The sequence below is a fragment of the Mustelus asterias genome, unplaced genomic scaffold (genome assembly GCF_964213995.1).
Source record: "Mustelus asterias unplaced genomic scaffold, sMusAst1.hap1.1 HAP1_SCAFFOLD_221, whole genome shotgun sequence".
Lineage (NCBI taxonomy): Eukaryota > Metazoa > Chordata > Chondrichthyes > Carcharhiniformes > Triakidae > Mustelus > Mustelus asterias.
The window spans coordinates 449,810-474,424 of NW_027590205.1; the positions used below are offsets into that span (position 1 = coordinate 449,810).

A 24,615-nucleotide genomic window follows, 5' to 3' on the forward strand; every position below is an offset into this window, starting at 1 on the left:
GGGTTCAGGATTCTAACTCAGGGTTTCTGAGCTCCAGGAACAACTAACTGAACCAGCCTGGAATTGTCTCCACAAAACTTCCTCAACTCCCTCCCGGGAAAAAGCTGCAAACCCGGGAGCTGCAGCTTCTTACTGGGGGTGTTGGGGCCTCCAGCGGGTGTTTGTGAATCCTCCCCGCCCACCTCCCAGGGTTTCCTTCCTTCCCAGAGATCAGAGTCCTCATTGATTTGAGGCCAAAGTGTAACCTCTTATTTATTGTCCCCCTCCCCCATCCTCTGATGTGAACCATCCTCCAGTGGCTGAGCCAGGATGGGGCCGTTAACCTGGGCCTGTTCCCGGGAGGGAGGGAGGGAGAAGCCCCGCAGCTGCAAACCAGGGAGCTGACTATGATTCTGAAGGGTTTGCGGATCCACAAAGTGTTTCCAAATCCTCCCCAATGTCCAGCCACCTGCTGTCCCTGCGGTAAAGCCAGGGCCTGTTTCCTGGGCCAGAAGTTGGTGCTGTTTCCAGTACAGCCGTGGTTTCCATTCCTATCCTGTGCTCACAAACTCCTCCCGAACCCTCCCCAACACCATGACTGACACTGAGCATGCTCAGAGCGTGCACCCACACCACCTGATGTGGAGATGCCGGTGTTGGACTGGGTGAGTCACCTGATGAAGGGGCGGCGCTCCGAAAGCTCCTGATTCCAAATAAACCTGTTAGATGTGAACCTGGTGTTGTGACTTCTTACTGTGCTCACCACACCTGCGTAGTGCGTTCCCAGGCTCCCCAGCGCTTTATCATCTTTGCGCATGCTCCACTCCCAGCCTGGGCCCGCCCCTCATTCACTCCGATTCGTTGGAGGATCAACCGCTCCCGCTCCGTCATCCAGCCCCGCCCCCTCTTCCTATTGGTCCGGAGCTGCCGTCAATCAGTCCCCGGGCATTGTGATGTGGAGCATGCGCAGTGCCTGCGGCAGACGGTAAGGCGCTCGAGCGAGCAGGTTTTAAATGGAGATTTTTACAAAGATCCAGTGCGGATCCAGAGCCCAAAATAAAATTGGAAACATAAATGGAGTTGGCGGGTGGATGGTGAGGCTTTATAAACACCCGGTGTCGGCCACAAACCCTCAATTTGCAAAGCAAATTCCTCGGGCCTTCCGAAGGCTTCAGACCCGAGTTCACATCCGCCATCTTTAGAGGGAACCAAGTATTGCAAAGCGCATGCGCATCCGCCATCTTTGTTGAGGTAAATTGGAATAACGCATGCGCAGCCACCATACTTCTTGAGGGTGAAACCAAATGAATAACCCACTGGAGACAAAAAAAATCAGACAGTTTGTTATAAAATCAATGTGTTGTTGTAAAACCGGAAGTTAGGGTTACAGCCAACAACAACTTCTATTTATATAACACCATTAATATCAGGGTGGTTAGCACTGCTGCCTCACAGCTCCAGGGACTCAGGTTCGATTCCAGCCTTAGGTCACTGTCTGTGCAGAGTTTGCACGTTATCCCTGTGACTGTGGGTTTCCTCTGGATGCTCTGGTTTTCTCCCACCGTCCAAAGATGTGATGCTTAGGGGAATATATTGCCCCTTCGTGTACAAAGATGTGCAGGTAAGGTGGGTTAGAGGTATAGATCAGGGGTAAAATATTCAGAGTTGGTCCAGACTTGATGGGCCAAATGGTTTCCTTCTGCATGGTCGGAATTCTTTGAGAAGTCATCCTTGTGCAGTGAAGGTCTCGTCACTAATGGTGGAGTGATTAAAAAATGGAATGTGTAGGAAGCCAGAATCAGAGCAGTACGAGAGGTGATTCCAGAGATGGGGAGGAACAGGCCTTGGAGTGATTTGTATAAATTAGTTGTAAGGATGCATGAAAAAATGCAACATTTCATTTGGATCTCATAGAATCCTACAGTGCAGAAGGAGGCCATTGGGCCCATCGAATCTGCATTGACCACAATCCCACCCAGGCCCTATCACCGTTACCCCATGCATTTACCCTAGCGAGACCCCCCCCTCCCCCGCAACACTCAGGGTTAATTTAGCATTGCCAATCTACTTAATCCACACCTGTTTGGACTGTGGGAGGAAACTGGTGCACCCGGAGGAAACTAATGCAGAAACAGGGAGAACCTGCAAACTCCACACAGGCAGTGAACCAAGCTGGGAATCAAACTCGGGTTCCTGGTGCTGTGAGGCAGCAGTGCTAACCACTGTCCCACCGTGCCGCCCTCAGCTCAGGGAGGAGGGGAGAGGGAGAGCTCAGGGAGGAGGGAGACATAGATTTACTGTTTTGGGGAACCAGACCAGAAAAGTTGTTCCTTAGAAATTAGACTTGTCTGATCAGAATTCTATCCTGGACTGACAGTAGTTTTGTAAACTCCTTTTGCAGGATATTTGAAGGGGAAAATTTACAGTCAGCAAAATGGAATCAAGTTTCACACCAAGATTTAACAGTTGCTCAATTCACCAGCACCTGAACACTATCAGCCTTTGAATGTGGAGTGTGGGGAAATATTTCAAACTTCAGTGTGACTGGAAAAGCACCGAGAGAGAGACACACCCGAGTGAGAGTTTTCCAGTGAACTGACTGTGGAAAGAGCTTTAACCAGTTACACAGCCTGAAAAAACATCACACCATTCACAGCAATGTGAATCTGTGCATGTGTTCATTGTGTGGATGAGGCTTCAACTAATCACCCAATATGGAGAGACATGATGATATTGACACCATAGAAAAACCGTGGATATGTGTGGACTGTGGGAAAGCATTCACTTGCCCATCCAAACTGGAAACTCATCGACGCACCCACACTGGGGAGAGGCCCTTCACCTGCCCCGTGTGTTGGAAGGAATTTACTCAATCATCCTGCCTAACATTACACCAGCGAGTTCACACTGGAGAGAGACCGTACACTTGCTCTGTGTGTGGGAAGGGATTCGTCCAGATGTATAACCTACAATTACACCGGAGAATTCATACTGGGGAGAGGCCGTTCACCTGCTCCGTGTGTGGAAAGCGATTCATTAATTCATCCAACCTCGTGACACACCAGAGAGTTCACACTGAGGAGAGGCCGTTCAGCTGCACTGACTGTGGAAAGAGCTTCAGACATTCATCCAGCCTCAAAGCACATCAGCGACTTCACACTGGGGAGAGACCATTCACCTGCTCAGAGTGTGGGAAGGGATTCACTACCTCCTCCCACCTGGTGACACACCAGCGACTTCACGAGTGAGTGCAGGGAGTGGATTCTGCTGTACTTGCTGCTGTTAATCATCCAGGAGTGAGCCACATTCATTGACATTTGAGGTTTGTTTCTGCTGATGTTAATAATCCCTGTAGGTGGGCTGCAGGTTAATATTCTCAATCTAGAGCTGAGTGTGTTTTTGGGGTTGCAGTTTCCCTTTAAGAACCACTGTCTGTGATCTTTCCCCATCATTCAGGAATTCTCATCACAGATTCTTTACAGTACAGAAAGAGGCCATTCAGCCCATCAAGTCTGCACTGGCTCACTGAAAGAGCTTAATCCCATTCCCCTGCCATACCCCTGTAACCTTGCACACTCTTTCTTTTCAGATAACAATCCAATTCTCTTTTGAGTACCTTGATCAAACCTGCCTCCACTGCTCTCACAGGAAGTTTATTCCAGACTCCAACCACCCACTAGGTGAAAATAATTTTCCTCACATCAGTTTGACTCTGTTTTCCCCATTAAGGTAGGTCTGTGCCCTCTAGTTCTTGACGTTCTCTTGGTGGGAACATTTTCTCACTATTTCACCTGCCCAACTCCTCAGGATCTTGAATACCTGTATCAATCTCCTCTCGACCATCTTCAATCAGACAATTAACATTTATTTCTTCAGATGTTAATCTCTACCTGACCTGGAACTTAATATTCTGACATCTGTTAAATAAATCAGCTTTGTTTCAAACACACGGTGTGTTAAATCCTTGATTTCTCAGGATAGGAGATTAATTGATGTCCTGCTACTGACTGTTCTGTTTTTTGGATCTTTTCTCCTTTCTAACTCTAGATTATTTCAGTCTCAGACCTTCAGTTACACTCATTTTTTAAAATTTGATTTATTATTGTCACAAGTATTAGCATAAAGTGAAAAGTATTGTTTCTCATCATGGACAAGTCCCAGCTCCCGATACCTTTCAGAGTGTCTCTCCCAGCCTTGAGATCCAGGGAAGTTTTCAAGATTTAAAAACACAAAATACTGGAAATTATAATCCATACTTTTCCAAGTATCAGTTGATTGTGTCCCAGATTATTGGCTTTTCCCCACCGCTGATGTTAAGCTGATTGTTCTGTAATTGCTGTGTTTTTGAACAGGGATGTAACATTTACACACTCTGTCCTTTGTCACCACGACTCGATAAGGATTGGAAGGTTCTGGCCAGTGCGCCACAAGCTCCATGTGAAGGACAGTGTGTGTCAGAGTGCAGCAGTCCCTCAATGTCAGACTGCAGTGTCAGCCTCGATAATGTGCTCAGCTTGATGAGTATTTCCTGTTGTTATTGATGTGGATCATTCAGAAACAATGGACTCTGATGATGTCATCCAGTTCTGCTGTGATGATGTCATAGAGACTATTACATCACAGCGGAGCCTTAGTAGTGAAAACAGTTTTGTTCCAGGTGGGAGGTGATGGCCCAATGGTATTATCCCGAGACTTAATCCATAAGCTCCGCTAATGTTCTGGGGACCGGGTTCAAATCCCACCACAGCAAGTGGTGTAATTTGAACAAAGAACAAGAAAAAAGAAAATTATAGCACAGGAACAGGCCCTTTGGCCCTCCAAGCCTGCACTGATTATGCTGCCCGTCTGAACTAAAAAGACCTCTGGGGACCATATCCTTTTATTCATGCATTTGTCCAGGTGTCCCTTAAAAGTCACTATCATATCTGCTTCCACTACCTCCCCCGTCAGCCAGTTCCAGGCACCTGCCACTCTTTGTAAAAAAAAACTTGCCTCGTACATTTAATTCAATAAAAATAATTGAATTCAATTTAAAAAATCAGAATTAAGAATCTACTGCTGACCATGAAACCATTGTCAATTGTCAGAAAAAAACCATTTGGTTCAGTAAAGCAAAAAGTAAAGTTTATTTATTAGTCACAAGTAGGCTTACATTAACAGTGCAGTGAAGTTACTGTGAAATTCCCCTGGTTGCCACACTCCAGTATTTGTTCGAGTCAATACACCGAACCAGCATGTCTTTCAGACTGTGGGAGGAAACTGGAGCACCCGGAGGAAACCCATGCAGACACGCAGAGAACGTGCAAACTCCACACAGACAGTGACCCAAGCCGGGAATCGAACCCGGGTCCCTGGCGCTGTGAGGCAACAGTGTTAACCACTGTGCCACCCCATGAATGTCTGTTTGGGGAAGGAAACCTGCTGTCCTTACCTGGTCTGGCCGACATGTGACTCCAGAGCCATAGCATTGTGGCTGACTGTCAACTGCCCTCTGAAATGGCCTAGTGAGCCACTCAGTTCGATGGTAACTGGGGATGGGCAATAAATGCTGGCCATGCAGTGACGCCCATGTCCCACAAATGCATAAAAAATCCTCACAGTTTAAATTCACACAGACATTCTGTCTCCTTTTCTAATTACCACTCACTTCACCCGTTTAAAAAAAATCAGAAATTACCCACAAAAAATATTTTAATTTCTCAGATTTTCTTGACATATCAGTAGAAATGGACGTCAATGAACATAGTTCATTCCTGGATGTGATTTACAGTAAAATCCAGTCACTGATTATTTGTGAACTCGCTGGTGACTCATCAGGGTGGATGAGCGAGTGAATCTCTTCCCACACTGAGAGCAGGTGAATGGTCTCTCCCCAGTGTGAACTCGCTGGTGTCTCTGCAGGGTGGCTGATTGAGTGAATCCTTTCTCACACTGCAAACAGATGAACGGCTTCTCCCCAGTGTGAACCCGCTGGTGTGCAGTCAGTTGACATAATTGTCTAAACCCAGTTCCGCAGTGAGAGCACCTGAACGGTCTCTCGTCAGTGTGAACAAGCTGATGGCGCATCAGGTCCACAGAACCTTTATAGCATTTCTCACAGTCAGCACATTTAAAAGGTCTCTCCCATGTGTGAACTCGATGGTGTTGTAGAAGCCCTGATGATCGAGTGAATCTCTTCCCACATTTGAAACAGATGAACGGCTTCTCCCCAGTGTGAATTCGCTGATGTGCAGTGAGTTCAGATGATTGTCTGAACCCAGTCTCACAGTGAGAGCATCTGAAGGGTCTCTCCTCAGTGTGAACAAGCTGATGTCGCATTAGGTTCTGAGAACTTTTATAGCACTTCCCACAGTCCAGGCATTTAAATGGTCTCTCATCAGTGTGAACTTGCTGATGTTTCAGCAGAGTGGATGAATCAGTAAATCCCTTCCCACACTTGGAGCAGGTGAATGGCCTCTCCCCAGTGTGAACTCGGTGGTGTTGTTGCAGCCCAGATGATCGAGTGAATCCCTTCCCACACTCGGGACAGGTGAATGGCTTCTGCCCATTATGAACACGCTGGTGCCTCAACAGGTTGGATGACCAAGTGAATCCCTTCCCACACTCAGGGCAGGTGAATGGCCTCTCCCCAGCGTGACAGGGCTGATGAGTTTCCAGCTCAGACGGGGATCTGAATCCCTGCTCACAGTCCCCAGATTTCCACGGTTTATCTACACTGTGAACATTGCTGTTTTCTTGCATGTTAAAAACCCGATGATATTCAGATCCTGATGTGATGTTTGGTTTGTTTCCCTGACTGCAAATCTTCCCCTTCTAATGCCCTGTGAAACTGATTTAAAACAGAAAAAAGGGAGTGAGAGAGAACTCTCAAAAACAGAAATGCAGATTGTTAAATTGAGCTGCTTTTAGCGCCAATTTCCCACCCCCTCCCCGAATCCTTTGATTCCCTGAAAAAGCTCTCCAGCTCTGGGCTAGAATTTTCCTGATGTGGAGATGCCGGCGTTGGACTGGGGTAAACACAGTAAGAAGTTTAACAACACCAGGTTAAAGTCCAACAGGTTTATTTGGTAGCAAAAGCCACACAAGCTTTCGAGGCTCTGAGCCCCTTCTTCAGGTGAGTGGGAATTCTGTTCACAAACAGAACTTATATGACACAGACTCAATTTACATGAATAATGGTTGGAATGCGAATACTTACAACTAATCCAGTCTTTAAGAAACAAAACAATGGGAGTGGAGAGAGCATCAAGACAGGCTAAAAAGATGTGTATTGTCTCCAGACAAGACAGCCAGTGAAACTCTGCAGGTCCACGCAACTGTGGGAGTTACAAATAGTGTGACATAAATTCTGATTCTAGGATCGCATGATAAAGACTCAGGAGGAAAAAAGCAGAAATTTTCTGCTTTTTTCCTCCTGAGTCTTTATCATGCGATCCTAGAATCAGAATTTATGTCACACTATTTGTAACTCCCACAGTTGCGTGGACCTGCAGAGTTTCACTGGCTGTCTTGTCTGGAGACAATACACATCTTTTTAGCCTGTCTTGATGCTCTCTCCACTCCCATTGTTTTGTTTCTTAAAGACTGGATTAGTTGTAAGTATTCGCATTCCAACCATTATTCATGTAAATTGAGTCTGTGTCTTATAAGTTCTGTTTGTGAACAGAATTCCCACTCACCTGAAGAAGGGGCTCAGAGCCTCGAAAGCTTGTGTGGCTTTTGCTACCAAATAAACCTGTTGGACTAGAATTTTCCTCCATTTTAATCCTGGGAAAACTGCAGTTATTGTCACCGCTCTCTGCTACAAATTCTACCCATTGACTCCATCCCTCTCCTCGGAAACTGTCTGAGACTGAGCCACAACCAGAGCAAAATATTTCACCCAACCTGAGAATCTGACCACAAATCCACATCATTACCAAGACCAGTTCCACCTCAGTAACATCACCCAACTCCAGTCTACTCTCAGTTCATCTGCGGCTGAAACCATCACCCATTCCTTTGTTTTGTTTTGATTTGATTTATTATTGTCACATGTATTAACATACAGTGAAAAGTATTGTTTCCTGCGCGCTATACAGACAAAGCATACCGTTCATAGAGAAGGAAATGAGACTGTAGTGCTACAGTCATAGCTAGGGTGTCGAGAAAGATCAACTTAATGCAACGTAGGTCCATTCAAAAGTCTGATGGCAGCAGGGAAGAAGCTGTCCTTGAGTCGGTCGGTACGTGACCTCAGACTTTTGTATCTTTTTCCTGACGGAAGAAGGTGAAAGACAGAATGTCCGGGGTGTGTGGGGTCCTTGATTATGCCGGCTGCTTTAGCAAGGCAGCAGGAAATGTAGACAGAGTCAATGGATGGGAGGCTGGTTTGAGTGATGGATTGGGCTACATTCACGACCTTCTGTAGTTCTTTGCGGTCTTGGGCAGAGCAGGAGCCATACCAAGCTGATGCTAATGCTTTCTATGGTGCTTCTGTAAAAGTTGGAGAGAGTCATAGCTAACATGCCAAATTTCATAGAGTCATAGAGGTTTACAGCAAGGAAACAGGCCCTGAGGCCCAACTTGTCCATGCTGCGCTTTTTTTTTAAACCCCCAAGCTAGTCCCAATTGCCCGCATTTGGCCCATATCCCTCTGTACCCATCTTACCCATGTAACCGTCTAAACGTTTTTTAAAAGACAAAATTGTACCCACCTCTACTACTACCTCTGGCAGCTTGTTCCAGACACTTTGCCCCTCTAGATCCTTTTGTATCTCTCCCCTCTCACCTTAAACCTATGCCGTCTAGTTTTAGACTCCCCTACCTTTGGGAAAAGATATTGACTATCCAGCTGATTGATGCCTCTCATTATTTTATAGACCTCTATAAAATCACCCCTCAGTCTTCTATGCTCCAGAGAAAAAAAGTCCCAGTCCATCCAGCCTCTCCTTATAACTCAAACCATCAAGTCCCGGTAGCATCCCAGTAAATCTCTTCTGCACTCTTCTAGTTTAATAATATCCTTTCTATAATAGGGTGACCAGAACTGAACACAGTATTCCAAGTGTGGCCTTACCAATGTCGTGTCCAACTTCAACAACTCCTGTATTCAATGTTCTGACCAATGAAACCAAGCATGATGAATGCCTTCTTCACCACTCTGTCCTCCTGTGACTCCACTGTCAATGAGCTATGAATCTGTACCTCTGGATCTCTTTGTTCTGTAACTCTCCCCAATGGCCTACCATTAACTGAGTAAGTCCTGCCCTGGTTCAATCGACCAAAATTCAATACCTCACATTTATCTAAATTAAACTCCATCTGCCATTCGTCAGCTCACTGACCTAATTGATCAAGATCCCGTTGCAATCCGAGATAACCTTCTTCACTGTCCACTATGCCACCAATCTTGGTGTCATCTGCAAACTTACAAACCACGCCTCCTATATTCTCATCCAAATCATTAATATAAATGACAAATAACAGTGGACCCAGCACCGGTACTTGAGGCACTCCGCTGGTCACAGGTCTCCAGTTTGAAAAACAGCCCTTTACAACCACCCTCTGGTTTCTGTCATCGAGCCAATTTTGTATCCATTTAGCTCCCTCACCCTGGATCCCGTGAGGTTTTCCTTAGTCTTCTGAGAAAGTAGAGGCGTTGGTGGGCTTTCTTAACTATAGTGTTGGCCTGGGGGGACCAGGACAGGTTGTTAGTGATCTGGGCACCTAAAAACATGAAGCTTTCGACCATTTCTACTTCATCCCCGTTGATGTAGACAGGACACGTTCTCCACTATGTTTCCTTAAGTCGATGGCAATCTCCTTCATTTTGTTGACATGGAGGGAGAGATTATTGTTGCCGCACCATTTCACCAGATTCTCTATCTCATTCCTGTATTCTGTCTCATCATTGTTGGAGATCCGACCCACTACGGTGGTGTCACCAGCAAACTTGAAAATCGAGTTGGAGGGAAATTTGGCCACACAATCATAGGTGTATAAGGAGTATAGTAAGGGCTGAGAACACAGCCTTGTGGGGCATCGGTGTTGAGGATGATCATGGAGGAGGTGTTGTTGCCTATCCTTACTGATTGTGGTCTGTTGGTTAGGAAGTTCAGGATCCAGTTGCAGAGGAAGGTGCCGAGCCCAGGCCACGGAGTTTGGAGATGAGTTTCGTGGGGATAATGATGTTGAAGGCTGAACTGTAGTCAATAAATAGGAGTCTGACATAGGTGTCTTTGTAATCTAGGTGTTCCATGGTTGAGTGCAGGGCCAAGGAATTGGCGTCTGCTGTGGACTTGTTGGGCGGTAGGCGAACTGTATTGGATCCAGGCAGTCCGAGAGGCTGGAATTGATTCGTGCCATGACTAACCTTTCGAAGCACTTCATAATGATGGATGTTAGACCCACCGGATGGAAGTCATTAAGGCACGCTGCTTGGCTTTTCTTTGGTACCGGGATGATGGTCATCTTCTTGATGCAGATAGGGACCTCAGATTGTTGTAAAGAGAGGTTGATGATGTCTGCGAATACCCCGGCCAGCTGATCCATGCAGGATCTGAGTGCTTGTTACCATTAGACTTAATAATTCTAACACACCCCTGGCCGGTCTCCCTCACTCAACCTGTCTATTAACTTGAGGTCATCACAATTCTGCTGCCCACGTGTTTACTCATTCCAGATCTTGTTCACCCATCACCCCTGTGCTACAAAGGCTCCTGTTTACGAATCAACATTTTAAATTTCTCATCCTTGTTCTCAAGTCCCTCCATGGTTTCACCCCTCCCTATCTCTGTAATCTCCTCTCGCCTCACAACCCTCCAATATCTCTGCATTCCTTTCATTCCGGCTTCCTCAGCATTCACAGTTTTAATCACTCCATCATACGTGTCCGCACTCCCAGTTACCAAGGCCATAATCTTTGGAATTTCCCCCTAAACTGCTCCCCCTCTCTATCATCCTTCCCCCCTTTAAGATACTCATTAAAACTACCTCTTTAACCAAGCCTTTACCCATCCACCCTCATGTCTGCTCACATGACTCTATGTCAAATGTTGCTTTATATCACACCTGAGAAATGCCTCAGAAGTTCCAGTACATGAAAGATGCTGTATAAATACACATTGTAATTATTGATTTGGAGATGTATCACTGTCCCTTCTTCATCACTGGGTGAATAGCCTGTAACTCTTGACCTAAAGGGGAGCACCTTCACCACATGGACTGCAGCTGATCAAGAAGATAAAACATAATCTTCTCCACAGGTAATTGGGGATGGGAAATATTTTCTGTTGGTCTTGTTAGTGAAAAGACAGGGTAGTGGGATGAGCTGATTTCCTTGCAGAGAACCAGCACATGCGTGACTGGTTAGTCATTTTCTGTAGTGCAATAATTCAATGTTTCTGTGGCTTAATGGAAAGGGACCAATTCTGGAGGCCAGGAACTAACTTCTGGAATCAATGCCCACTGCCTCCTATAGAGGTGGCGGCTGCACATGCGTCCTGTTGCCCATTGCCCCCTATAAAGATGGCCACCGCCCTGCTGTCCATTGCCCTCTCTGAACTTCCTCACACCCTGTCACTCTGTGATCCTTGTGAAATCTGAAACCAGGTATTCGCAACGAGGCTCAAAGAGCATCAGCCCACTGGGGGCAAAGTCATGAGACCGGCCAGTCCAGCAGAAAGAAACCCTCCGCCCCTCCCCATTGACCAACTGTGAGAATGAACAAAATGCAGTCCTGGGTGTAATTGAGAGCAGAAACAATAACAGCAGAATCCAACCCCTGGAATCATTCATGAACTTTTTGGTGTCTCAGCAGCCGGGATGAAACTTTGAATCCCTTCCCACACTGAGAGCAGGTGAACGGCCTCTCCCCAGTGTGAACTCGCTGGTGTATCTGCAGGTCAGATAATTGACTGAACCCCTTCCCACACTGAGAGCAGGTGAACGGCCTCTCCCCAGTGTGAACTCGCTGGTGTCTACGCAGGGTGGATAAATCAGTGAATCCCTTCCCACACTGAGAGCAGGTGAATGGCCTCTCCCCAGTGTGAACTCGCTGGTGTGTCAGCAGGCTGGATAACTGACTGAATCCCTTCTCACACTGAGAGCAGGTGAACGGCCTCTCCCCAGTGTGAACACGCAGGTGCATCTGCAGGTTAGATAATCGACTGAACCCTTTCCCACACTGAGGGCAGGTGAACGGTCTCTCCCCAGTGTGAACTCGCTGGTGTGTCAGCAGGGTGGATAAATCAGTGAATCCCTTCCCACACTGAGAGCAGGTGAACGGCCTCTCCCCAGTGTGAACTCGCTGGTGTGCCTGCAGGCCAGATAACTGACTGAATCCCTTCTCACACTGAGAGCAGGTGAACAGTCTCTCCCCAGTGTGAACTCGCTGGTGTCTCTGCAGGTTGGATAACTGACTGAATCCCTTCTCACACTGAGAGCAGATGAATGGCTTCTCCCCAGTGTGGCTGCGCCGATGAACTTCCAGCTCTGAAGGGGCTCCGTATCTCTTCCCACAGTCCGCACATTTCCATGGTTTCTCCATGGTGCAGGTGTCCTTGCCTCTCTCTTGGGTGGACAATCAGTTGAAGCCTTGTCCACACACAGAACACGGGTACAGTCTCTCCCCGCTGTGAATGGTGTGATATTTATTCAGGCTGTGTAACTGGTTAAAGCTCTTTAGTCAGGGCACTGGAACACTCTCACTCTAGTGTGGCCGTGTGTTGCTGCTTTTCCAGTCACACTGACATTTGAAATCTTTTCAAACTGACAGCCCAGACAACAATTTCTCCTTCAAGATACAAAGGCCGATAATATTCAGGTCCCAAGGAATATGACTGTCAGATCTAGATGTGACGTTTGAGATTTCGGCCTGTGATTCCTCTTTCAGTATCCTGTAAAACAAGTTTACAGAGATCATCAGTGTCAGTGCAGGATAGAAATTCAGAACACACAATTCTAGTTTCTATGGAACATTCTTTCCTCTCTCCAGACTCGAAACATTGGCTCTATTCTCTCTCTATCTGGGGGATAGCGTGGGAAATGATGCTGCGGTAGATCAGCCAATTCTCAATGAATGGTTGAGGCAGTTCGATGGGCTGAATGGCCAACTGCAGCTCCTGTTTCTTATAATTTGTGTGTGGTGGACAGGAAGCAGTGAGCATGGATCTGTCAATCAGCCTCAATCAGCACCTTCAGGAGAATTGGGAGGGTGAATATTAGATACAGCAGAGTGAGAATGGAGGGAGAGTGTGTGGGATGGAGATTTACAGCTGTTGGGGAATGAGAGAGGAAAGAATGTTCATTAGAATCATAGAATTCCTACATCTTATCAACTGTCCCTGATCCTTCACAATGAATCTCTCTTCTCAAGACACTCTTATCTCTGACTTGTCTGTTCTGCTCGCAGTCTCACAAAGCAGCTGCCTGTGTGTTGATACAAGGGGCCCTGCTCAGCAAGTTTAATGCTCCATGACTGTGTCTTTAATGACTGAATAACTATAGGATTATGGTCAAGTCAGCTAAATCACATAATGCTTTATACTTCGGTTAGTAACTGTCCATTTTGTTAACATAGCACATTTGGATATATAAATACATATAAAAGCAAAATATTGCGGATGCTGGAATCTGAAACAAAAACAGAGAATGCTGGAAAATGTCAGCAGGTCTGACAGCATCTGTGGAGAGAGAATAGAGCCAACATTTAAAGTCTGGATGGCCCTTCATCAGAGTTCTGACAAAGGGTCATCCAGACTCGAATGTTAGTCTATTCTCTCTCTATAAATATATATAGGACAGCTGCCTCAGCCTTGGCCCACTCTAACACATGCACGAAGCAGGGCTGACTATGTGGAAATGCTCAGATTAAAGTTTCCTGCCTTCTCTTCAACAGCGAGTGAAAATGTTTATCGGCTTGCAGACCTTCAAAGGAGTCAGTGTCTGCTATTTCAGCATGAACAGGCTAATCTTCACCGACGTAGGCCCCAGAACATTCTGCTTTTCGGCCTTCATCAGAGGGTGAGCAAGACCAGATTTCTCCATAGCAAATACCAAAGGCGAGATATGGGGATATGCTATGCAAATAAAGGATTAGCAGCAGTCAATTTTTCATCGAATGCGAAAGGGCAAAAAGCTCAGATTTAATTGGCAAATATGTCCGTCAATGAAGGATTAGAAACATTCCTGGTTTCTGATTTGCTGTAATTGACTATTATTGCCAAGTTATTTTTCTGTAACATCAGAACCACTTGCGGGTGGAGTTTAATTTAGACAAATGCGAGGTGATGCATTTTGGTAGATTGAACCAGGGCAGGACTTACTCAGTTAATGGTAGGGCGTTGGGGAGAGTTACAGAACAAAGAGATCTTGGGGTACATGTTCATAGCTCCTTGAAAATTGAGTCACAGATGGACAGAGTGGTGAAGAAGGGATTCGGCATGCTTGGTTTCATCGGTCAGAACACTGAATACAGGAGTTGGAATGTTTTGTTGAAGTTGTACAAGACATTGGTAAGGCCACACTTGGAATACTGTGTGTAATTCTGGTCACCCTATTATAGAAAGGATATTATTAAACTAGAAAGAGTGCAGAAAAGATTTACTAGGATGCGACCAGGACTTGATGGATTGAGTTATAAGGAGAGACTGGATAGACTGGGACTTTTTTCTCTGGAGCGTCGGAGGCTGAGGGTTGATCTTGTAGAGGTCTATAAAACAATGAGGGGCACAGATCAGCTCGATAGTCAATATCTTTCCCCAAAGGTAGGGGAGTCTAAAACTAGAGGGCATAGGTTTAAGGAGAGAGGGGAGAGATACAAAAGTGTCCAGAGGGGCAATTTTTTCACACAGAGGGTGGTGAGTGTCTGGAACAAGCTGCCAGACTTAGGAGTAGAGGCCGGTACAATTTTGTCTTTTAAAAAGCATTTAGATAGTTACATGGGCACAATGGGCACAGAGGGATATGGGCCAAATGCGGGCAATTGGGATTAGCTTAGAAGTTTTTTAAAAAAGGGTGGCATGGACAAGTTGTGATGTGGAGATGCCAGCGTTGGACTGGGGTAAGCACAGTAAGAAGTCTCACAACACCAGGTTAAAGTCCAACAGGTTTATTTGGTAGCAAATACCAGGTATTTGCTACCAAATAAACCTGTTGGACTTTAACCTGGTGTTGTGAGACTTCTTAATGGACAAGTTGGCCAAAGGACCTGTTTCCATGCTGTAAACCTCTATGACTATGACTGTGTAAAAAACTTGCCTCAAACATCTCCATTAAACCTCGCCCCTCACACCTTAAACCTATGCCCCCTAGTAATTGACTCTTCCATCCTGGGAAAAAGCTTCTGACTATCCACTCTGTCCACGCCCCTCATAATCTTGTAGAATTCTATCAGTTCACCCCTCAACCTCCGTTGTTCCAGTGAGAACAAACCAAGTTTCTCCAACCTCTCCTCATAGCTAATGTCCTCCACACCAGGCAACATCCTGGTAAATCTTTTCTGTACCCTCTCCAAAGCCTGCTCCTTTTGAATGGACCTACCTCATATTAAGCTGATCTTTCTCTTCACCCTGTCTGTAACTGTAACACTATATTCTGCACTCTCTCCTTTCCTACTCCCCTATGTACTCTATGAACAGTATGACTTATCTGTATACCGCGCAAGAAACAATACTTTTCACTGTATCCCAATACATGTGACAATAAATCAAATCAAACCCATTGCTGCATTTCCTTCCTGAAGCCACATTTGTCCAGTGGGGCCTGGCCCCGGGAGAAAGCGCTGCAGCTGCCGTTGTGTTGAGTGTTGAGGCGGCGCCGCTAGTTCCTTATTGGGGGTGTTGAAGCCTCCACTGGGTGTGTGGAGCCTCCCCTCCCACCCACTGCCCCTAACGCTGCCTCCGCTTATCCGCCTCCTCCCCGCCTGAAGATCAGACAAACAAGCGCCTGTCCCTGGACATGAGCCGCACTGCGCATGCTCAACGTCACAATGCCCGGGGACTGATTGACGGCAGCTCTGGACCACTAGGAAAAGGGGGCGGGGCTGGGGGACCGAGCAGGAGCGGCTGGTCCTCCAACCAGAGTGAATAGGGGGAAGGGTCTGAAGCATGCGCAGTGTGGGTAATGGCGGTGGACGGACGGTTTTAACTCGGAGCCGAGATCAGTTCAAGGTAGAGGGCGGCGCGCGGAGAGCGATGAATGTGGCGGGTGGGTGGAGAGGCTTCGTAAACATGTTGTTCAACCCAAACTTCGGAAAATAACTTCTCGGGCGCCCTGTTGGTACCAAATTGGAGGCGCAACTTGTCGTGTTGGGCCTGGGCTGACGGCCGCCAATCTGTTGGTGGCAATGTCTATCAGTGCGCATGTGCGGCCGGCATCTTTGTAAGGGGCAATGTGCAGCAGGGTGCAGGTGCGATCGCCATGTTTGTAGGGGGCGCAGGAGTGTCCACCTTTGTGATGTATGGGACCTGAACCCACTGCCGTCCATGTTGTGCAGGTACAACCACCCTGCTGATAGGGAGGGAATTCCAGGATTTTGACCCAGCGACTGTGAAGGAACGGCGATATATTTCCAAAATGTGGAGATGCCAGTGTTGGATTGGGGTAAACACAATAAGTCTCACAACACCAAGTTAAAGTCCAACAGGTTTATTTGGTAACAAAAGCCACTAGCTTTCGCAGTGCTGCTCCTTCATCAGGTAAGTGGGAGTTCTGTTCACAAACAGGGCATATAAAGACACAATTTACAAAATAATGGTTGGAATGCGAGTCTTTACAGGTAATCAAGTCTTAAAGGTGCAGACAATGTGAGTGGAGAGAGGGCTAAGCACAGGTTCAAGAGATATGTATTGTCTCCAGCCAGGACAGTTAGTCCTCTTGTGTGCGAACTTGGCTATCAGTCTCTGCTCAGCGACTCTGTGTTGTCGTGTGTCGTGAAGGCCGCCTTGGGGAACGCTTACCAAGCGTTGGAGAATGCTTGGTAAGTTCCACACACATGAGGACGGCCTCAACCGGGATCTTGGGTTCATGTCACACTATCTGTAACCCCCACGACTTACCTGGGCTTGCAAAATCACACTAACTGTCCTGTCTGGAGACAATACACATCTCTTTAACCTGTGCTTAACGCTCTCTCCACTCACATTGTCTGTACCTTTGAGACTTGATTACCTGTAAAGACTTGCATTCCAACCGTTATTTTGTAAATTGAGTTTGTGTCTTTATATGCCCTGTTTGTGAACACATCTCCCACTCACCTGACGAAGGAGCAGCGAGCGCTCCGAAAGCTAGTGGCTTTTGCTACCAAATAAACCTGTTGGACTTTAACCTGGTGTTGTGAGACTTTTTACAGGGAGGTCCCAGAGGATTGGAGAATAGCCAATGTTGTTCCTTTGTCTAAGAAGGGTAGCAAGAATAATCAGGTAATTACAGGCCAGTGAGCCTTACTTCAGTGATAGGGAAATTATTGGGCAGTATTCTTCGAGACAGGATCTACTCCCACTTGGAAATAAGTGGATGTATTAGTGAGAGGCAACATGGTTTTGTGAAGGGGAGGTCATGTCTCACTAACTTGATCGAGTTTTTGGAGGAAGTGACGAAGATGGTTGATGAGGATAGGGCAGTGGATGTTGTCCACATGGACTTCAGTAAGGCCTTTGACAAGGTCCCTCATGGCAGACTTGTGCAGAAGGTGAAGTCGCATGGGATCAGAGGTGAGCTGGCAAGATGGATACAAAACTGGCTTGGTCAAAGAAGACAGAGGGTAGCAGTGGAAGAGTGCGTTTCTGAATGGAGGGCTGTGACCAGTGGCGTTCCTCAGGGATCAGTGCTGGGACCTTTGCTGTTTGTAATATATATCAATGATTTGGAGGAAAATGTAACTGGTTTGATAAGTTTGCGGTCGACACAAAGGTTGGTGGAATTGCGGATAGTGATGAGGACCATCAGGGGATACAGCAGGATATACATCGGTTGGAGACTTGGGCAGAGAGATGGCAGGTGGAGTTTAATCTGGACAAATGTGAGGTAATGCATTTTGGAAGGTCTAATAAAGACAGGAAATATACAATAAATGGCAGAAACCGTAAGAGTATTGCTAGGCAGAGGGATCTGGGTGTACAGGTACACAGGTCACTGAAAGTGGCAATGCAGGTGGAGAAAGTAGTCAAGAAGGCACAGGGCATGCTTGCCTTCATCGGCTGGGGTGTTGAGTTTAAAAATTGGCAAGTCATGTTGCAGCTTTATAGAACCTTAGTTACACCGCACTTGAAATCTAGTGTTCAATTCTGGTCGCCACGCTACCAGAAAGATGTGGCAGCTTTGGAGAGGGTACAGAAAAGATTTACCAGGATGTTGCCTGGTATGGAGGGCATTAGCTATGAGGAGAGGTTGGAGAAACTTGGTTTGTTCTCACTGGAAAGACAGAGGTTGAGGGGCGATCTGATAGAAGTCTACAAGATTAGTAGGGGCATTGACAGAGTGGATAGTTAGTTTCCCAGGGTGGAAGAGTCAAATTACTCGGGAGCATAGGTTTAAGGTGCGAGGGGCAAGGTTTAAAGGAGATGTACGAGGCAAGTTCTTTTACTCAGAGGGTGGTGGGTGCCTGGAACTCGCTGCCAGGGGAGATAGTGGAAGCAGATACGATAGTGACTTTTAAGGGGCATCTGGACAAATACATGAATAGGATGGGAAGAGAGGGATATGACCCCCAGAAGGGTAGGGGGTTTTAGTTCAGTGAGGCAACATGGTCGGTGCAGGCTTGGAGGGCTGAGGCGCCTATTCCTGTGCTGTAATTTTCTTTGTTGCTTATTTAGAAGTGCATTTGCGATACCAAGACATGCAAGGCAACGGTCCAAGTTCTGGGAAATGGGATTAGAATAGTTTGATGATTTGTCTTTGACCAGCATAGAAATGATGGGTCGAATGGCCTTTTTCTGTGTTGTATAACTCTATGACTAACAGGAAGAAGAGAGTTGGCATAAAGAGGAATTTTTCTAGTTGGCTGGATGTGATGAGCGGTGTGCCACTGGGTTCAATGCTGGAATCTTTTTACCATTTATTTCAATGACTTGGATGAAGGTACTGAATGTATGGTTGCTAAATTTGCTGATGATATAAAATAATTAGTAAAATAAGTTGTGAAGAGGATGTGAGGAGGCTACAAAGGGACATAGGTTAAGTGAGTGGGCAAAGAACTGGCAAATGTAGTATAATGTGGGTAAATGCGAAATTGTCCATTTTGGCAGGAAGTATAAATACAAAGAATATTGTCTAAACAGTGAGAGATTTAGAGGGATCTGGGTGTCCTTGTGCATGAATCAGAAAAGGCAGGTACAGCAAGTAATCAGGAAAGTTAATAGAATGTTATTGTTTATTGTGAGGAGAATTAATTACAAAAGAAGGGATGTTATTCTTCGGTTATACAGAACACTGGTGAGGTCACATCTGGAGTATTGTTGGTCTCCTTATTTAAGAAAGGATGTAAATGCGTAAGAAATGGTTCGGAGAAGGTCCACTGGACTAATAGATGGTGAAAGGGTTAAAAATCATTCAATGCAGCAAAGTTCCTGGGAAACTGCTGGAGCTGCAAGGCACAGCTGCACAAACAATAGACAAGGGGGCTTTGATAGGCCACAAGAGGCTGTAACTACAACATCACTGCTTTCAGATAACAGCCCAAGACTGCAGTGTTTTGATAGAAGTCATATGTCAGCACTCAGGGTGCCAGATCGTCAAGGACCATAGACATGTGTTTATTGATGATGTAGCTATGTGTACGTGCCCTGTTGATAATTGGATATTTCAATTAGGCAAGGGGAGAGTTGCTGTAATTGGTTAAACATCACTGTGGGAAACAAATGAAGTAATCAGAACTATTAGTTGTGATTGGATAGTGAGCACCTTTAAATCAGTGTACAATTTCAATCTGTGTATGTTAATTACCTGTAGTTGATCCTAAAGGTATGATTGCAATAGTATTCCTTTGTTCTGGCAGTCTGTCGCCATGTGTGTGGAAACCAGTTTGCCCTGCTTTAACTTGAATAAAGGGCAATTTTAGACTCCGAAAATCTTCATTTGGTCTCTTGGGGGAGCCAAGAGCTGGATAGCTTATGAAATTCACTAGCATGGGGAAAAGGCAGGAGAATGGCACTATGCCTTAATGCTCACTTGGGGAGCAGACACAGACACGATGGGCCAAATGGCCTTCTGTGCCAAACGTCTGTGAAATTCAGGTCCTGATGAAATGAGTGACTGTCAGATGTTTGATCTGAGTTTTCTATCAGTAAATCCTCCCCTTCTAATCCCCTGTAAAAAGAGTTGACAGTGTCAGTGTCACTATCAGTGCAGGATAGAAATTCAGAATAGACAATTCCAGTTTCTCTGGAACATTCTTTCCTCTCGTTTCCCCAAACTTGTGATTAAATCAAACTAATCAGCAACAAACCCCCGATAGAATCTCCCTCTCCAGGGTCACCTGGGCACAGACAAGACCACAGAAGATCTGTCAGAGTGACCCCGCCACCCCCTTCAGCCCCACCCATCCTGGATTACTGTTCTAACCAGGGTCTGCAGCAGGTCCAGGAGAAGATCCTCCCACTGACCCATCCCCTCCACACTTTACAGCCTTCTGGACCCAACATTCAGTCCAACAGTTTCAGAGAGTAAACTCTCAGCCCGTTCTGTTTCTTTTTCTTTGATTGTTTCACTTTTCTTTCTTTCAGTCGGCAGCCCCCCTGCTCCAGGCACAGCTTCTGTTTCCCTCTTTCTTCTCTCGCTCCATCTCCATTCCCTTTGGCTCTGGGGGTGATTCACTTTTCTCTCATTCAATCTCTCCTGTCTTCCACCCTTCCTTTAGTCCCTGTCCCACCCGCCCCTTTCTCCAAACCTGTTACATTTCTGGCTTTCCCCAGTTCACAGGAAAGGTCACAGACCTGAAATGTTAACTCTGTTTCTCTCTCTCTCTGCACAGATGCTGCTGAACCTGCTGAGTTTTGTTCCAGCAATTACAGTTTTTAAGGATTTCACCAGAATCACCAAATAGTTTTGATGCAGAAGGAGGCCATTTGGCCCATCATGTGTGCACCAGCTCTCCGAATGAACAACTCGCCTAATTCCATTCTCCCGCCTTCTCCCTGTAATCCTGCACATTCTTCCTTTTCAGATAACATAGAAACTAGAAGCAGGAGTAGACCATTCAGCCCTTCGAACCTACTGTGCCATTCAATTTGATCATGGCTGATCATCGAATTCAATATCCTGATCTAACCTCCACCCCCCCCCCCCCCCCCCCCGCCCCCGCCACATCCCTTGATGCCTTTGGCCCCGAGAGCTATATCTAATTTCTTCTTGAAATCAGACAACATTTTGGCCTCAACTACATTCTGTGATCAGGAATTCCACACATTCACCACCCTCTGGGTGAAGAAATTTCTCCTCACCTCAGTCCGAAAAGGTTTACCCCTTGTCCTCAAACTACGACCCCTACGTTTGGACTCCCCCACAATTGGGAACATTCTTAATTCCCTTTTGAATGCATCAACTGAACCTGCCTCCATCACACTCTCAGGCCGTGTATTCCAAACCCTAATCTGGGATTTGCTCAGTCATACTGTCTCATTGAACATCAACTTGTTCACACTGAAAAGAGTCATTTTAAATGATCTGAATGTGAGAAGACATTTTAAATGATCTGAATGTGAGAAGAAAGTTAAAAGCAGATGTGAAGTGCTGAAACACCAATTAATTGACACTGCAGAGGTCATTCACTGGCTCCATGTGTGGGAAAGTATTCATCCATTCTTCTAACCTGTGTTGACAGCAGCAAGTTCACAAGTGACTGCAGAGATTGGCTTCAGCTGTCACTGCTGCTTTTAATCATATCCAGGATTGAACCATGTTTGTTCAGAGAGTCAAATTTTCTTTCTGATGCGAATCACCACTTTAACTTTGCTACAGTTTAATATTTTGAATAAATGTGAAATAATCCAGCTTTGTTTTGAGACATAGGATGGCAAGACAAAATCGACACCAGAGTGTTTATCACCTGTCTGGAGCTCAGAAAGGCAATCTGCGTGGGGATCGTATGGCAAGAACAGAACTTCAGCCTGGACACAGTCCAGGATCATGACTACCATCCACATCTTGTCCCTGTTGATAAAATCAGGGTCACTGTTTGCAGAATCTGCATGTTCTCCCCTTTTCTGCTTGGGTTTCCTCCGGGTGCTCCGGTTTCCTCCCACAGTCCAAAAAGATGTGCTGGTTTGGTGCATTGGCCATGCTAAATTCTCCCTTAGTGTACCCGAACAAGCGGTGGAGTGTGGTGATTAGGGGATTTTCACAGTAACTTCATTGCGTTTATTCTCCATCCAGTTTCCTGACCTTTTCACTGGCCTTCATGGTGTGTTTCCTTCCCTCATTTCCAATTTGCTAAGATAAGTTTTGCTTTTCCCCAATCTATCTGGAACATCAAATGTACCTTCCCAATTTGCCACCTGGCCTCATTTTATAACAATGTTTTTAACATTACTTCATTTCACATTGAACAGTTAGTGTACTGTGTGGGAGTTTCTCCCTGGAGGTGTTGAGATGGGCAGGATCCATCTTTTCCACTGTCTGTAGCAGGGGGAATGTGAAGATTTGTTGGAGATTCTGAAGAAACTGGCCATGAGTCTGTAGAGTAATGATGGGGTGTGGAAGCCTGGTGAGATACACAACCTGGATATAATATCGAGGACTCAAAACAGAAATATACCAAGCTATGATCCAACAACAATGTATGTAATCCATGTAACTAAAAAAGGTTTTAACCATCTTTGTGATACACATCACATCCTTGTGACAGAAAACCTCATCATGTAGGATGGATGAGTTCTTACTTGCTATGAGGGATGAGGGAAAGGCTTTCCTATGGTGTGTGGTATCTTTGGCCATACTCACGTCAGGGTCAGAAGGAAAAAACTTGAAAAACTCTCCATTGTTCCAGAAGATAGCAGTATTTTCATACCTACACTGCAGAAGGAGGCCATTTAACTCATTGAACCTGCACCGACACCAGTCAGGTTTAACTGGAATCTGTCGTACTGGTGCCAATGATTGTGTTTTGGGTGGATCCTATGGAATCTCCTTTAGAGCAGCTTTCCTGCTGAGTCAGTTTGCCTAGTTATTACCATCACCCTCTTCACTAACTCCTGCTGCTGATGTACCTTCATCTTACAAATAGCAATTTGTCCTGGACACTTACCAGCAATATCCCCATGCATTCTGAGCTTGGATTGATGAGTGAATGATTTCCTTTCTACTGTGGAGAAGCCATATTTATTTTGCCAGAGAGATTTTCATAGAGAGAATTACAACCGAATATCTGATGATTCTATTATTAATGGTTTGAAAGGCTGTGATGACAATGCCCTCAGATTTCTGTGTTAACTGTTGCGGCGGATTTTTAGTAATGATACTACTGTCATAGGGAATCAAGTCTCACAACACCAAGTTAAAGTCTAACAGGTTTATTTGGCATCATGAGCTTTTGGAGTGCTGCTCCTTCATCACTCACCTGATGAAGGAGCAGCGCTCTGGAAGCTCATGATTCCAAATAAACCTGTTGGACTTTAACCCGGTAGTGTGAGACTTTTTACTGTGCCCACCCCAGTCCAATGCCAGCATCTCCACATCATAGGGAATCAAGTAATAGACACAACAAAGTAATAATCACAAATAAAGTAGTAATGACAGAGGAACTACTAATTCTGATTTTTGAACCCAGCCAGTGTCTGCATCTTCTGAGAATGAGAGTCAGGGGAACTAGAAGGAAAAAACTTGAAAAACTCTCCATTGTTCCAGACGATAGCAGTATTTTCATACCTACACTGCAGAAGGAGGCCATTTAACTCATTGAACCTGCACTGACACCAATCCCAGCCAGGTCCTGTAGGGTGGTGGAGGCAGACACGCTGACATCGTTTAAGACTTACCTGGATAGTCACATGAGCCTGGGAATGGAGGGATACAAACGATTGGTCTAGTTGGACCAAGGAGCGGCATGGGCTTGGAGGGCCGAAGGGCCTGTTTCCTGTACTGTACTGTTCTTTGTTGTTCTTTGTCCTACCCTGTGCACATTACAACTTCTGGTCCCCTGACACGATAGGGCAATTCAGCAGGGCCAATCAGCCTAACTCACACATCTTTGGAGTGTGGGAGGAAACCGGACGAAACCCACGCAGACACAGGGAAAGCGTGCAAATTCCATATGGACAGTGAAACGAGGCCGGAATTGAACCCGGGTGCCTGGTGCTGTGAGGCAGCAGTGCTACCCACTGTGCTCCTGTGCTGCATGCATGGTTTCGAGAAATGGAGCACAGCAGAGTGCCCATTCACAATAGACACATTCACAATTCACAGAATTCACAATTTATCTGTATAGCACGTGAGAAACAATATTTTTCACCATATACTAACACGTGACAATACTAAAACCAATAATTTATTTTAATATTTTTATTAATTGATCTCAATTAGTAACAAATCCATTTTCTGTTGCTATTTGGTTTTTCAATGGCCCTGTTGTTACCCAGCATTCCCCGTGGGTTTGAAAGTGCCTGATTTACTTCACAAGAGACCAGTGCGCAGGCTCCATGCTGCATCTAGAGCATGCGCAGT

General features: G+C 45.8%; 2 protein-coding genes and 1 pseudogene across 3 annotated transcripts; 2 read left to right on the plus strand and 1 right to left on the minus strand.

The window, feature by feature from the left end:
- Positions 1–24,615, plus strand: part of LOC144485803 (uncharacterized) — a 245,388-nt pseudogene that overhangs the window by 198,198 nt on the left and 22,575 nt on the right.
- LOC144485805 (uncharacterized) lies at positions 935–13,917 on the plus strand. Of its 2 annotated transcripts, XR_013496189.1 has the most exons (3): positions 946–1,230; positions 2,381–3,301; positions 13,859–13,917. XR_013496189.1 is itself a non-coding variant. In XM_078203889.1 (2 exons), the coding sequence occupies exon 2, from the start codon at positions 2,694–2,696 to the stop codon at positions 3,225–3,227; it is 534 nt and encodes a 177-aa protein (XP_078060015.1). In that variant the 5' UTR covers positions 935–964; positions 2,381–2,693; the 3' UTR covers positions 3,228–3,928. The 2 variants fall into 2 exon arrangements, 1 of the variants encoding a protein (XP_078060015.1); XM_078203889.1 differs by lacking the exon at positions 13,859–13,917 and having other exon boundaries at positions 935–964; positions 2,381–3,928.
- Positions 5,137–23,168, minus strand: LOC144485815 (uncharacterized). The gene is made up of 3 exons (XM_078203896.1): positions 23,127–23,168; positions 11,829–12,472; positions 5,137–6,601 (listed from the first exon to the last, which is right to left on the minus strand). Exons 1-3 carry the CDS (start codon positions 23,166–23,168, stop codon positions 5,767–5,769), a joined length of 1,521 nt encoding a protein of 506 aa, XP_078060022.1. The 3' UTR covers positions 5,137–5,766.

What these genes read in the sequence shown, in the direction of transcription:
- LOC144485805 (XM_078203889.1), top strand. Translation starts at nt 2,694, where the DNA reads ATGGAGAGACATGATGATATTGACACCATAGAAAAACCGTGGATATGT.
- LOC144485815 (XM_078203896.1), bottom strand. Translation starts at nt 23,168, where the DNA reads ATGAAGGTACATCAGCAGCAGGAGTTAGTGAAGAGGGTGATG. An exon ending in AGTTAGTGAAGAGGGTGATG is followed by an intron (nt 12,473 to 23,126) that starts GTAATAACTAGG and finishes GACTGTGGGAAG; the next exon opens with AGATACGGAGCCCCTTCAGA. An exon ending in CGAGTTCACACTGGGGAGAG is followed by an intron (nt 6,602 to 11,828) that starts GCCGTTCACCTG and finishes CGCTGGGGAGAG; the next exon opens with GCCATTCACCTGCCCTGAGT.